Source organism: Herpailurus yagouaroundi, unplaced genomic scaffold (genome assembly GCF_014898765.1).
Source record: "Herpailurus yagouaroundi ecotype Mexico unplaced genomic scaffold, PumYag 185, whole genome shotgun sequence".
In the NCBI taxonomy this organism is placed as follows: domain Eukaryota; kingdom Metazoa; phylum Chordata; class Mammalia; order Carnivora; family Felidae; genus Herpailurus; species Herpailurus yagouaroundi.
In genome coordinates, this window is record NW_024412416.1 from 9,833,290 (window position 1) to 9,846,853 (window position 13,564).

General features: G+C 43.5%; 1 protein-coding gene across 11 annotated transcripts in view; it reads right to left on the reverse strand.

The window, feature by feature from the left end:
• Positions 1–13,564, reverse strand: part of AKAP13 (A-kinase anchoring protein 13) — a 333,617-nt gene that overhangs the window by 84,726 nt on the left and 235,327 nt on the right. For all 11 annotated transcript variants that reach the window (XM_040493732.1, XM_040493734.1, XM_040493731.1 and 8 more), the window contains one exon: positions 10,589–10,725. In XM_040493732.1, the coding sequence (XP_040349666.1) occupies positions 10,589–10,725 (137 nt within the window). The remainder of the gene's footprint in view (positions 1–10,588; positions 10,726–13,564) is intronic.

Below are 13,564 nucleotides of genomic sequence, written 5' to 3' on the forward strand. Positions count from 1 at the left end.
AGATGGGCTCTTGGGCCCTTCCAGTGAGCAGCAGCAGCAGGACGTGAACCCGGGGCGATTTCAACTAAAACTGCCCTGTTCTGATCATCTTTAAGAAACCCTGTAAGGATAAGATCTCGAGGTCCGTATCAGCAAAGTCCTGTGTGTCCTTCACTGGGCCACAGTATTAAAAAAAAAAAAAAAAAAATGATGCTTTCACCAAACTGGTTCTAAAATAGGGTAGGTATTATTTTAAAATAAAATCATCAAGGGACGCCTGGGTGCCTAAGTCCCTTGAATGTCTGACTCTTGACTTTGGCTCAGGTCATGATCTCACTGTTTGTGAATTCGAGCCTTGCATCAGGCTCTGTGCTGTCAGCCTGCTTAGGATTCTGTCTACCACTCTCTGTGCCCCTCTCCCGCTTGTTCTCTATCTCTCTCTTAAAGTAAGGGGCACCTGGGTGGCTCTGTCGGTTAGGCATCCGACTTTGGCTCAGGTCATGGTCTCATAGTTCACGAGTTCACGCCCCACATGGGGCTCTGTGCTGACAGCTCGGAGCCTGGAACCTGCTTCGGATTCTGTGTCTCCCTCTCTCTCTCTCTGCCCCTTCCCTGCTCACGCTCTGTCTCTCTCTGTCTCTCAAAAGTAAACAAACATTAAAAACAATTTTTTTTTTAAAGATCAATTTCACCTGTTCCTGCTGTCCTTTTGTAAGGTGGCTGCTAGAAAGTTTACACTAACATTATGTATTTCTATTGGAGAATATTGGCCTGGACGCTTAAAAGCAATGGTGGGTAGGGGGCGCCTGGGTGGCTCAGTCGGTTGAGCGTCCAACTTCGGCTCAGCTCATGATCTCGAGGTCCGTGGGTTCGAGCCCCGCGTCGGGCTCTGTGCTGACAGCTCAGAGCCTGGAGCCTGCTTCAGATTCTGTGTCTCCCTCTTTCTCTGTCCCTCCCCTTCACCCCCCCCCCCAAAATAAACACTAAAAACATTTTTTAATAAAATCATCCACTATTCTTTTTTAGTGAGGACTGCTCTCCAGAGGAACAATGTAAATGGTCACAAATACCAAGTTCAGGATGCCAGCTTTCTCCCTGCCTCGTCCTCAAATTCATGTCCTTCTCAGAATGTGACCTTATTTGGAAACTGGGTCCTGCACAGGTCATTAGTTCAGATGAGGTCATATGATGGTAGGGTGGCCACGGTGTCCTCTCAGAAGAGACACAGGAGACACACCGGGAGGTGGAGCCTGGAGCGACGGGTTTCGGACCCAAGGACGGCCAAGGAGCGCCGACCAGAGCCTCCCGAGGGAAAGCAGCCCCCCACACCCTGGTTGTGGGACCTCCTGCCTCCAAAACAGTGAAGGAAAGAATTTATGTTGTTTGGAGCCACCCGATCTGTGCTAAGTGGTTACAGCAGCTGTCCCCTGCTTGATTTCTAGTTCTCGGAACAGTGCCAAGGGACAGAACGGGAATGATAAAATGAAATGTGGGATGAGCCCGTCCTAAAGCACACAGGCAAGGCCTCGAAGGAAATGAAAAGGAGCTGAAGTTTCCATTTAGCCATTTATCATATATTCTTATGAATCCATGCTTCCCGATCAGGAAGTGCCATGCGGACAGAGGAACAGGCCCTGCTCAGGTTGGCACCTGCTGGTCTCGGAAGGGCGCCGCACTGCCTTGAAAGAAGGCCTGCGGTCGCCCTGGCACCTCCCCGACCTGAGACTTAAAGAACAAGCATCCACCCTTCTGTGAGACATGAAAACAAGGTGGGGAAGTTATTGGCGGCCTTTTGATACACATCTTGCAAAAGGAGAACCCTGTCCGGGGTATGTCCTCCACACAGTGTTGTTCCGATGTGTGCCAAGATGTTTCTCGGTGTGTACTTTTAACTCTGATAAACAAACAAACAAATCCCTAAAAACTAAATAACCAGGGTGTTCCCACCCCCTCCCCCCCCCCCCCCCCCACAGTACACATGAGTTCTTTAGTCTTGCGACTCCTGGTAAGAATGATGTGCATAGAGTGTAGTATTCTCACACTCAAGTATTCTTATTGTAACTTTCAACTCTTATTACGAGCTGGTGGTTATTACCCGAGAAAGGGAAAAATAGGACACACTCAGAAATCACTGATCTCTCTTCTTAAGTACTGAGGTGGATGGGTTTTCTTTAATGCCGGACTGAATCTAAAGAAGGCTCTGAGTTACTTTTTCCCAAGACTTGAAGTGTTCTCAAGAGAATTTCATGGCTTCATCAAGTCTTCACACTATCCTGGTGGAACAGAAAGCAGTCCCTGGAGGAACCAGAAACCACACTGGGAATGTGGTCAGAGACTTTTGATAGCTATGCATGTGTCTGCGGATAAGCCACTTTTTCACTTCGTCTATCTATCTAATATGATGATCTTTACATCTCAAGAGGCTAGACCTTGATATAAGGCCTGTTGCAAGGTACTATTTTTAATCACGAGCAGGGAAAACAAGTGGCTTTTTTAAACGTCTGATTTTTTTTTCAATATTCCCTTCCAGTCACTGAATTTATTTGTGCTTTAGTTCTTAGGGGATCTGCCAAATAAGAATATGAGAACTGTTACTTCCATCACTCTCCCCTCTCCTCACAGAAAGTACCAGGTTTTAGGGATGCTGTTTTTCCATTTACACATCAGAAAGGGGAAAAACTTATGGCTTCTGTCACATAATAGAATGTTCCAGGCCTGACATTTGAAGCCATTCTTAACGGTTTTTGAGTTATGTGTCAGTCTTTCTTTAGAGAGGTTTTTAAAATGTCTGCTAACTAAATGACTTTCAGAGCCTTCGGAAATTAGTCCTGATTGTATGGAAAAATGGTGCTCTGGGGTCAGTTTAACTAGTACATGTTTAAAAACCTGGTTTTGACTCCATGTAAATCCAATGTATTAGTTAAATTGGTCCCATGGCACCATTCCTTCAGGTGGTCAGGAGGGACAGCCTAAGTTCCTGAAAGTCATTTAATATATTTAAGAAACACATATATATACGTGTGTGCGCGCGCGCGCGCCTATTTTAGAAAAAAATCCATAGCTTTTCTTCCCCTAGCCTTACAAGCAGATGGACAAAACAATTCTCTGCTAAATACACATTGTCTTTTTCCCCTACGATGTGGTACTGAGAGTGGCAGAGAAGTCAAAGGGACGGAGAAAGGCAGACGGAGAGAAGGGGTGGCTGGGCGTTGCCTGTGTGTGAGGGAGCAAGTGTACCGGGAGAAAGAACACTGGGTCCATACTGGAGACTGGCACGGGAACCCTCCCTCCCTTGAGCTGCCATCATTGGTTTTCCTCCTGCACGTGGGAGGATCGAAACACACACAAAAACCATCATCTCTACCAACATCCTTCCTTTTTTACAGCTTAGGCAATCCTGGAAATCTGCAAATGGTTACCAGGCTAGCAAGAGTCTCCAGCAGTCCAAGAGAAATGGCAAGGAATGGGCCCAGTAAGTAACACCGAGGTATGCACACTATTATTCTTCACAAGCGCCAGTCTCTGCCGGACAGCCTGGACTCCAGCGGCAGGAGCTGAGCTGATGGAGTGACCCAAGGATACCGTTTTGCTTAATTTAAGGTCACATAAGCAAAGAAAACTGAAACTGCCAAATAATGAGGTAGATAAAAAGTTAACGAAAAAGCCTCAACAATGATGCTGTCTATACAAACAGCTTGAGAAAGTAGGTCTGTCACTTAATACACATGCAGCATGACTATTCCATAAATGTGAGTCCTAATTACTGGATATTGCCACCTGTGGGGCTCTGTATTCAGTGACTTAGACGTATTCTTTTAATATTTGATTTAGTAGACTGTGGAGCCTGGGTGGCTCAGGCAGTTGAGCATCTGACTCTTAATTTCGAGTCAGGTCCCAGGGTTGTGGGATAGATTTCTGAGTCTGGCTCCGCGCTGGGCATGGGGCCTGTTTAAGATTCTCTTTCTCTCCCTCTGCCCCTCTCCCCAGCTTGCATGCTCGCTCTAAAGTTAAATAAGTAAGTAAGTAAATAAGTAAGGGGCACCTGGGTGGCTCCGTTGATTGAGTGTCTGACTTCGGCTCAAATCATGGTCTCAGGATTTGTGAGTTCAAGTCCCGGATCGGGCTGTCTGCTGGCAGCACAGTACCTGCTTGCGGTTTCTTTCTCCCTCTCTCTTTGCCCCTACCCCATTCGCACCGTCTCTCTCTTAAAATAAACTTACAGAAAAAAATTTAAAAAACTGATTTAGTAGGTATTCTTACTCTCATTGTACAGATGAGAAACCAGTGGTTCAGTGAGCTTATGTAATAAGATTCTAAATTAACTGGTCTGGGGTAAGGCCCAGACCAGATTCTTTTTCTTCTTTAAGCTCTCTAGATGATTCTAAGTATAACTGGGACTCAGTCCTATTATTATATGCTACAGAGCTATGACAAAAATGTTTTAAAAAATTAAGATGGACTCCAGTCCTAAATGTAAAAGCTGAAACATAAATCTTCTGAAAGAAAACATCTTGACTGGGGGCAGACCAATCAGTAACAGGACAGGACACAGGGAGCAAAAGCCATAAAAAAATTGATAAATTACCCTTCATCAAAACTCTAAACATTCAGTACATCAAGACACGTTTATGAAAGTGAGGAGGGAAAACCACATACTGGAAGAAAACATTTGCAAAACATAAATCTAACAAAGGACTGGTATCCAGGATACATATACAATACCTACTTCTCAACAACAAAAAGACAACACTCCATTTTTTTTTTTTAAATGGGCAAGAAATGTGAACAGACACTTCACAAAGGAAGATAACTAAGTGGCTAATAAACACATGAAAATGTGTTTAACATCATCACTGGTTGTCAAGGAAATGCAAGTCAAAGCAATAATGAGCTACCACTTATGTGCACGCCAGAAATGCTGAAGTTGAAACAAAACAATTATATATGTGTTGGTAAAAACATGGAACAACTAAAATTCTCATATATTGCTGGTGAGGATGTAAAATGATACAACCACTTTGGAAAAAGGCCTGGCAATTTCTTATAAAACTAAACCAGGTTTCCTACCATAAATGATGTATCAGCCCATCAATTCCACTCATTTACCCAACAGAAATAATAACATTTATACTCCATTTGTAGGACATTCTGAAATAAGGAAAACTAACCTGCCATGGGAAAAAATTAGAACAGTTGTTGCCTCTGGGGGTTGGAAAGGAGACAGATGGAGGAGGGGCATGAGGAAATTTCCAAAGAAATGGTAATAGCCTTATCCATATGGGGGTTTGGGTTACAAAGATAAATGAATTTATCAAAAGTCACTGAGGCACAGCTATTATGGAAAACAGTATGTCGGTCCCTCAAAAACTTAAAAGTAGAACTCTCTATATAATCCAGCAATATCCCATGTCTAGGTATGTGTCCACAGGAAATAAAGCCACCATCTTGAAGACCTATCTGTACCCCCACGTCCATAGCGGCATTATTCACAGCAACCAAGACATGTAAACATCTTAAGTGTCCACACACAGATGAATAGGGAATGGAAATATTACTCAGAGTTAAAATAGAAGGAAATCCTGCCATTTGCAACAACATGAATGGACCCTGAAGGCATCAGCCTCAGTGAAATAAGCCAGATAATGACATGACCTCGCTTCTGTATGGAATCTAAGAATGGCAAACAGCCAGAATGATGGTTACCCGGGGGTGGGAGGGTAGGGGAAATGTAGAGAGGTTACCTAAAGTGAACAAAGTTTACCTAAAATTATGAGGTGAATAAATTCCGAAGACCTAAGGTACAGCATGATGACTACAGATACTATGTACTTGACATTTGCGAGGATAAGTCTCAAGTGTTCTTACCACACACACAAAAAGGTAACTCTGAGGTGACAGATACACTGGCCTGACTGTGGTAAGCATTTCATGATGTCTTTCGATATGTCTATTGAAACATCATCTTGTGTGCTTTAAATATGTATAGTTTTTGTCAATTGTAACTCAGTAATACTGGGAAAGTCACTGAATAATAACCTTCACGCTACATTGCACTGTGTGTAAATTTTATGTAAAAAACCCCAGCAAACAACAACTCTATAAACACATACAGAATTCTAAGTATTTAGGGGTAAAAGTAGACTGATATCTGTAACCTATTTAGAAACACATCCAAGAAATTAAAATTAGATGGACTGGTGGATGGAGAAACAATGCGCAGATACACAGCTGTGTAACAAAGTATAGTAAGTTAACGGGAGAGCCAGGCTGGTAGGCATTCACTGCCGAGCTCTTCCAACTGTCCTGTATATTTCAGAATTTTCTCAATAAAATGCTGGGGGGGCGGGCGGGAAAAAGCCTGACTGGCTCTCTTAACCAGAAGTCACACTACATAGGTGATACACAGATATATAGAGAGGGATAAATATTATATAACATATGAATGTATAAATATAAAAACAACTACACACTTTATATATCTTATTACTACACCTGAAGGGATCCTGTTTCATACTGTCAAAATACTAGTCCTTTAATTTTTAATAATTTATTTGTTAAATATTTGTAAACTGTTGTCTATATCATATATAAGGCACTCTGCCATGTGCCTTGGAAAATAGCAGCTCACATTTTAAATATCTACTATGTGCCAACTGTTTACGTCTGTCTGTCTGTCCGTCCATCCGTCTGTCCGTCCATCCATCCATCCATCCATCAGGCTTCACACCCAGCATGGAGCCCAAAGCGGGCTTGAACTGACGACCCTGAGATCAAGAGTCAAACGCTTAACCAACTGAGCCACCCAAGTGCCGCTACGTGCAATAATTTAGCTAAGAACCTTAAGCATGGGACAGCAAGCTGTTCCACAGTCCTGAACTTACAATAACTTGTGCATAAACAAGAATAGTTTTTTTAATTTGGATTCTGTAGGTGTATCTACTTTTATCCCTGGAAGGTTAATTTTCGGCTTGGTGATCAATACTTGAGAGCAAACTATATAGCACATGAAAGCAAGAATATTCCCCTAAGGTTTAGCATCTTACGGGAGTTACTCTGATTTTCTTAATTGTGGATACATTTTATAACTTGGAGATACATAAAACAAGGTGTAAGCGTTTTATCTAAATCTCTTAGGGAAAAGAGGCAGCAACTACCAGTATGTTTGTGGATTTCAATTAACCTTCTGGATAACAGGGTGTGTATTTTATAATCTCTCTTTCTTAGCTAGTGTCCAGAAAAATCCCAGGATTTCTTCTTACTTTAAAAACAAAATCTAAATGTTATGCTGTTGCTCTATAGAAGGAAGACTTCAGGAAATATTCCTAAGAGTAATCACAAAGCTCCTAACACCATACAGTCCTCTTTACGAGAAGGCTTATCGAATGAGCATAGAAAGTTAAGGCGGAAAATTTGTGACAAGCATTGCAGGCTGCTAGAGACCTCTGTGAGGTCAGAGTCACACAAATGGCTACAGGAAGTGACCTAACGCATCACTCATAGTGCACAGAAAAGCATGCTGCGATGCATTGCCCAGGGAGGATTTTTTCGAGAAGGGAGAGGGGAAGGAATTCTAGGACGGGTGATGTTTCACAGTGTGCACCGTGTGGCTGTCCACTGAGGAAGACGGTGAAGGAGGCTGCTGATGGCCTGTCTGCCATCACTCTGCTTCTGTGTAAATCACTGGCTATTTGGGTGCCTGGGTGGCTCAGTCGGTTGAGTGTCTGACTCTGGCTCAGGTCATGATCTCATGGTTCCTGAGTTCAAGCCCCACACTGGGCTCTCTGCTGTCAGAGAGCCTTTTGTCGCCTTCTCTCTCTGCCCCTCTCCCCCACTCACATGCTCTCTCTCTCAAAAATAAACATTAAAGGGGTGCCTGGGTGGCGCAGTCGGTTAAGCGTCCGACTTCAACCAGGTCACGATCTCACGGTCTGTGAGTTCGAGCCCTGCGTCGGGCTCTGGGCTGATGGCTCAGAGCCTGGAGCCTGTTTCCGATTCTGTGTCTCCCTCTCTGCCCCTCGCCTGTTCATGCTCTGTCTCTCTCTGTCCCAAAAATAAATAAACGTTGAAAAAAAAATTAAAAAAAAAAACATTAAAAAGAAATAAATCACTGGCTATTAAAGGAGGTGTTCAGAGATTGAGAGCAAAATAACAGAAAGGAAACAGATTTGAGAGTGAGGCCTATGTACAAGTCTCCATTCTGTTACTGAGCAGCTGAGTAATTTGGACTACACTTGTTGACCAATCAGAGCCTGGATTTTCTTAGGAGTTTCATGAGATTAAAACCACCCACCCCACAGGGCTTCTGGGAGCAGAAATGGGATCACATATATAAAACATTCAGTTCAGTGACGAGCAATCATTTTGTTAAGTATTAGCCTGCCTCTCTCTCTCTCTCTCTCTCTCTCTCTCTCTCTCCCTCCCTCCCTCCCTCCCTCCTTTTCCTTGCATATGCAAACCCTTGGTTTTATGAATGCTGGACAAGACAGTTACTGCAAAACCTCTCCTGGTCACAAACAACTTTGGTCAAGTGGAGACAACTAAGACGAAGAACCTTCCAGACCTCTACCCAGACCATGAGACATTCTCACGTGTGCGTGAAGAGACGACCGTGTGTCTGCCATTTCTGATTTTTCCGAGGCACTCGGGGATGCAATGTGGGTAAAAGCCGATTTGGGGAGCACGCTTCAGCTTTTAACAATCTTATCTGTCTAGTCATCCTGAAAAAGCTGCCAAATCTAGCAGTGGCCATTCATATGAACAATCTCGTAAATACTTTTGGCAGTCTGAAGAAGAAGGCAAAACACAGGAAATCTGAATTCTCTTTAGCTAGGGAAATCACTCAGTTTAGTGACCATAAAGAACTATCGTTCTGCAGAGCTGGTAACACCCAGGGACAAGCTGGCATATGCCCAGGAGGGGAGTGACAAGTATTTCTTAATAAAGACTTTGCAATTTCAAAATAACTTTTGACCATGAAAAATTTCAAGCACACATAAATGTTTAACAAATCCGAATGTATCCATGACCCCGTTTCAGTGACTGTCAGTGATTCGATTTTTTTTTTTAATTTTTTTTTTTCAACATTTATTTACTTTTGGGACAGAGAGAGACAGAGCATGAACAGGGGAGGGGCAGAGAGAGAGGGAGACACAGAATCGGAAACAGGCTCCGGGCTCTGAGCCATCAGCCCAGAGCCTGACGCGGGGCTCGAACTCACGGACCGCGAGATCGGGACCTGGCTGAAGTCGGACGCTTAACCGACTGCGCCACCCAGGCGCCCCCGATTTTAAAGCTAGAACTTAGAAATATTACCTCATCTGTCTACCCAAGACAAAAGTGATATATTTTGAGAAACACATCCCTTCAGAATGGTATTCCCCTTGGGGGTAGGGAAGATTCAGAAGCCCTTACAATGAAAACCTCAAAATCACAGTGGAAATTACCCAAATTCTGTTATTTCCAAAACAAAAATCAAAAAACAAAAAACATCATCATTTCCTAGAGAGCTTCAAAGTAGGACAGATCTTCCCAGTGTGCATTTTTTACTTTATAGAACCCACTAAATCAACTTGCTAGGATTAAGAACAGGAATCCTGCAGTTCTGCAGTTTTCCAAGGACCTCTGGGAGACAGTGCACACAAGGTAAAGGAAGAAGGTAGAAAAGAGGGGAGGCCAAGTGAGCACGAGAGAGCCCCTGGACAAAAATGAAACAAAAGCAGCTGAAGGTACCTCCACAGAGGCTTTAACTACGTTCCAGCCCGGAATCCCAGAATGCCAAGTCTCTACCATGACTTTTAGACACAGCATCCTCACACCGTGCTGGAGAAGCTCATCACCCACTAACACCACTGCTCTGGTCCCTTCTGCAGGGTCCTCATTAAGCCTTCACAAAGGCGTCTTCACAGCTGCCTTGTTTGTGCCCCGTCGCCCCCTCGCGATGGAGACAACCACGCATGGCATGTGACTGAGAACCACTTGCTGATCCTGCTGTGGGAAAGCCTGAGATTCTTCTCAGGAGACAAAACAGAACTCGCTGCAACTAGCTACAAACGTAAGCAAAAGAAAGCAAACCGCTCCCAGCCCCCACCCCCTCAGAGAGCCTCAAATTAAATGAAAACGCAAGGTGACTCATGAGCATGGGCTTGGCTTTCCACTGGGGAGAAGACAGTCTGGGTTCCCTCAGAGAGATCTAGAAAGTTCAATTAAGCAGCTAGATGAGGAGGGGTGACATCAGCAAGCTCAGCAGCGAGCTTCAAGCCTAAACACATTAATCAGAAATGACTCTATGGTTGGTTTACACACATGACGTGTTGCAGTCTTAGCTGTGGTCCCTTCCTGCCCACTGAGAAGAATTCACTGTCGTCTGATTTAGTTCACACCAAAGGAGCTTCCATTTCTTTAGGCTTTAAAACCTGCATGTAACCAACCACGATTCTACATAAGATAAAATGGCCAATGCCTTTTTCTAAGCCCCAGCAAGCTGGAGCTCCCTTCTCCAGAAGGGAGGACATAACACTTTTCTATGATCATACAGAGTGGGGGAGACGCTCAGTACGGTCAGCAGGGTCACTACCGACCAGCACGAGTTGCACACCGAGGCAGACAGTACCTTGGAGAAGATGATGCTGTCCACTTCTTCGCTGGGTGACTGAAAGAGGTCAGAGTCACTTCCGGATTCTCGTTTGAGCACACCTGGTTTTGAGGCACACTCTCTGGCCAGTCCAACATCCAGGAAGCTGTCACATCCTGAATAGAAAATGTATTCAACCAATACGTAAAAAAAAAAAAAAAATTTTTATTTTCTTTTCATTCCAGCAAGTAGCCTTTTAAGTCAACCAACTAACCTCTCTTGTTCCCCCAGTAGTAAGAAGCTGTAAAGGACACAAATTAGTAGCTTTCAACTCTGGTTATTCCAATTCTAGGGTGATCATTACTACAGGACAACCATGAATTTCCCATGTAAACAAAAGGTACAAAAAGATAAAATGGTAATTTAGAACCATAATTCCATCTGTATTAGATATTTAAGTGGCAATCTTTTCCTTTTGGTAATTAGAGAGTATTTTCTTTCGCTATCAAAATCAGAAGTCCTTTATTAGGAAACTATGAGATAGGGTTTATGGCCAATTTCTAAGATGTAAGTTCTTTCTGGAAACTTGTTATTTATCAAATATTGGGATAAAAGACAAAGGGGGAGCATATCTAACATAAATATCAGCGTATTACACTTATGGGTTCTGTTGAGTAAGAAAAGAAATATAATTATTTTTCTACCTTAAACAGATGACACTGGGGAGAGGGGAAATATACTAATGAAGAAAAATGTATCATGTAGAATCTGTCTTCAGTTCAATAATTAGCACAGGAACTCTGGTAAACCAGAGGGAGGAGGTCCTGACAGAAATATTATACTGTCTATCAAGGAATTCTCAAGACTTAGTACATTGAAATTAGCAAGGTATTTAACCCATTCTCTCCTATTAATTCTGTAAACAAAATAGACCTGGTAGCAACAGAATTAAACACATATGTATGTGGTAAAACCAAAAGCCCAAAAGAAAGTCAATTAATAGGTAGGTATCAACCTCCTTTAAGTAGTCTGGAGAGTGTGGTATCTCCATTGTGGTTAGCACTTTTCTGTGTGATTCAGTCAGACACGTATCAACCCTGCAGCTGATACTAGGTGATGAGGGACATAGTAGACGAGCTGACTACCTAGCAGTTCATGAGAACGCTACCTGGAGGTTTTGGTTGGAGGCAGATTCAAGAGGAGTTGACAATACAAGGTGAAAGCAAAACCAAAAAAAACCACAACGGTTTTAGACTCTATGAACAGACAGTATACCCAAGTCCAAAATGGAAAACAGTCCTGCCACTATGTGACGGCTAGAACTCACCGACAGGATTGTTTGTTTCTAGGTAACATTTATTTTTATTTATTTTCTAATGTATGTTTATTTTTGAGACAGAGAGAGAGACAACGCATGAGCCGGGGAGGGACGGTGGGGGGTGGGAGGAAGGGAGGGAGACACAGGATCTGAAGCAGGCTCCAGGCTCTGAGCTATCAGCACAGAGTCCGACACGGGGTTCAAACTCAATACGGGGAGATCATGACCTGAGCTGAAGCCGGGTGCTTAACCGACTGAGCCACCCAGGCGCCATGTCCTAGATAACATTTAGATAAAGAACTGATATGAGGCGCCTGGGTCACTGAGTGTTGGGTGTCTGGCTCTTGATTTCATTTTGGGTCATGATCCCAGGTTCATGGGATTGAGCCCTGCATCAGGCCCCGGGCTGAGCACTGAGCCTGCTTGGGATTCTCTCTCTCCTCTCCCTCTCCACTCATGAGCTCTCTCTAAAAAAAATAAAAATAAAAAACACTGATAGACAGAAATGCACACATGGTAATGAGGTCACACCAGTGGAAACCCTTGATATACATGTGGCTTGCACAGGAGCTGGAAAAAACGAGTCTGAGGGCAGTTGCAGATCTGTTCTTTGCTGTTCCAGAGGTAGAACAAAAAGCCCACTGAGTGGAAGCCACAGAGCTTTAACTCTAGGCTTCTGGGCAATGGGTTAGCAGCTTCATAAAGTAATGACTGTCACTCCACCAGAAGGGGTGGCACAAAGGCTGAATGACTTTGTCAAGAGGTTTCAGAAAAGATGTACACATAGAAAGGAAATGGGACATCAGATAACCCCCAGTGTCTCTCTTAATTCTCAGAGTCCATGTTGGGACAATAATTGTATGTGTATGTATGCTGAGGGATAACGAGAAGAGGATGTTTATTCTTATCTCAATTAGCTAATTATTGATCATTAATAAATTATTTGCCCTGAATTAGCTGGGAATCTTAGAGGAAGGGTCAAAGGAGCAACACACTGGAATATAGGTCACAAACTGGTGACTAAAATTACCTTTTCTCCTAGTAAGGCATTTGACTAGGTACTGAGGATTATCCAAATAAAAAGAGACATTTAAAGAGAGAGAGAGAGAGAGAGACAGAGACAGAGACAGAGAGAGTGTGTGTGTGTGTGTGCGCGCGCGCGCGTGCGCGCCTGCACGGTGGTGGTAGGGGGATAGTATGCAACTTTGTAGTAGAAACGGACATATTAGGAAGACAATTTCAACACAGAAATACACAAATGATGCTACAGGATCCACAGATAAATCTCAGAATGTTTCAGTTGAAGAAAAAAACTGACCTCAATCCATTTCAATCTTGGTCCAAGCTATTTCTGAGTCTTTAGTTCAGTGGGAATAGGCTCTGTCTCTACAAGACTTGGAATCATGGGTATTCTCGACCCAACCCCCCCTCCCCCCCCATTTTGGAGAGTATGGACAAGCTTAGGTGGAGTAGGTGGGTGTAACCTTTCTACTTCTCCCTCTTTCCCCACTTGGAAAAATCAAAAACTCCACTTCATGGTTGAGGGGAAACCAGGGGGCTGGCCAAGAAAAGAAAGGGCTGTCACAGCAACTATGCTGAGCTGCCGACTCTCCAGCGGGCAGTCAAATAGACCACGTCCACATTCCAGACTGGAAAACAAACCAACTTGAGACACTCTAATGGAAAATTCACGGGGA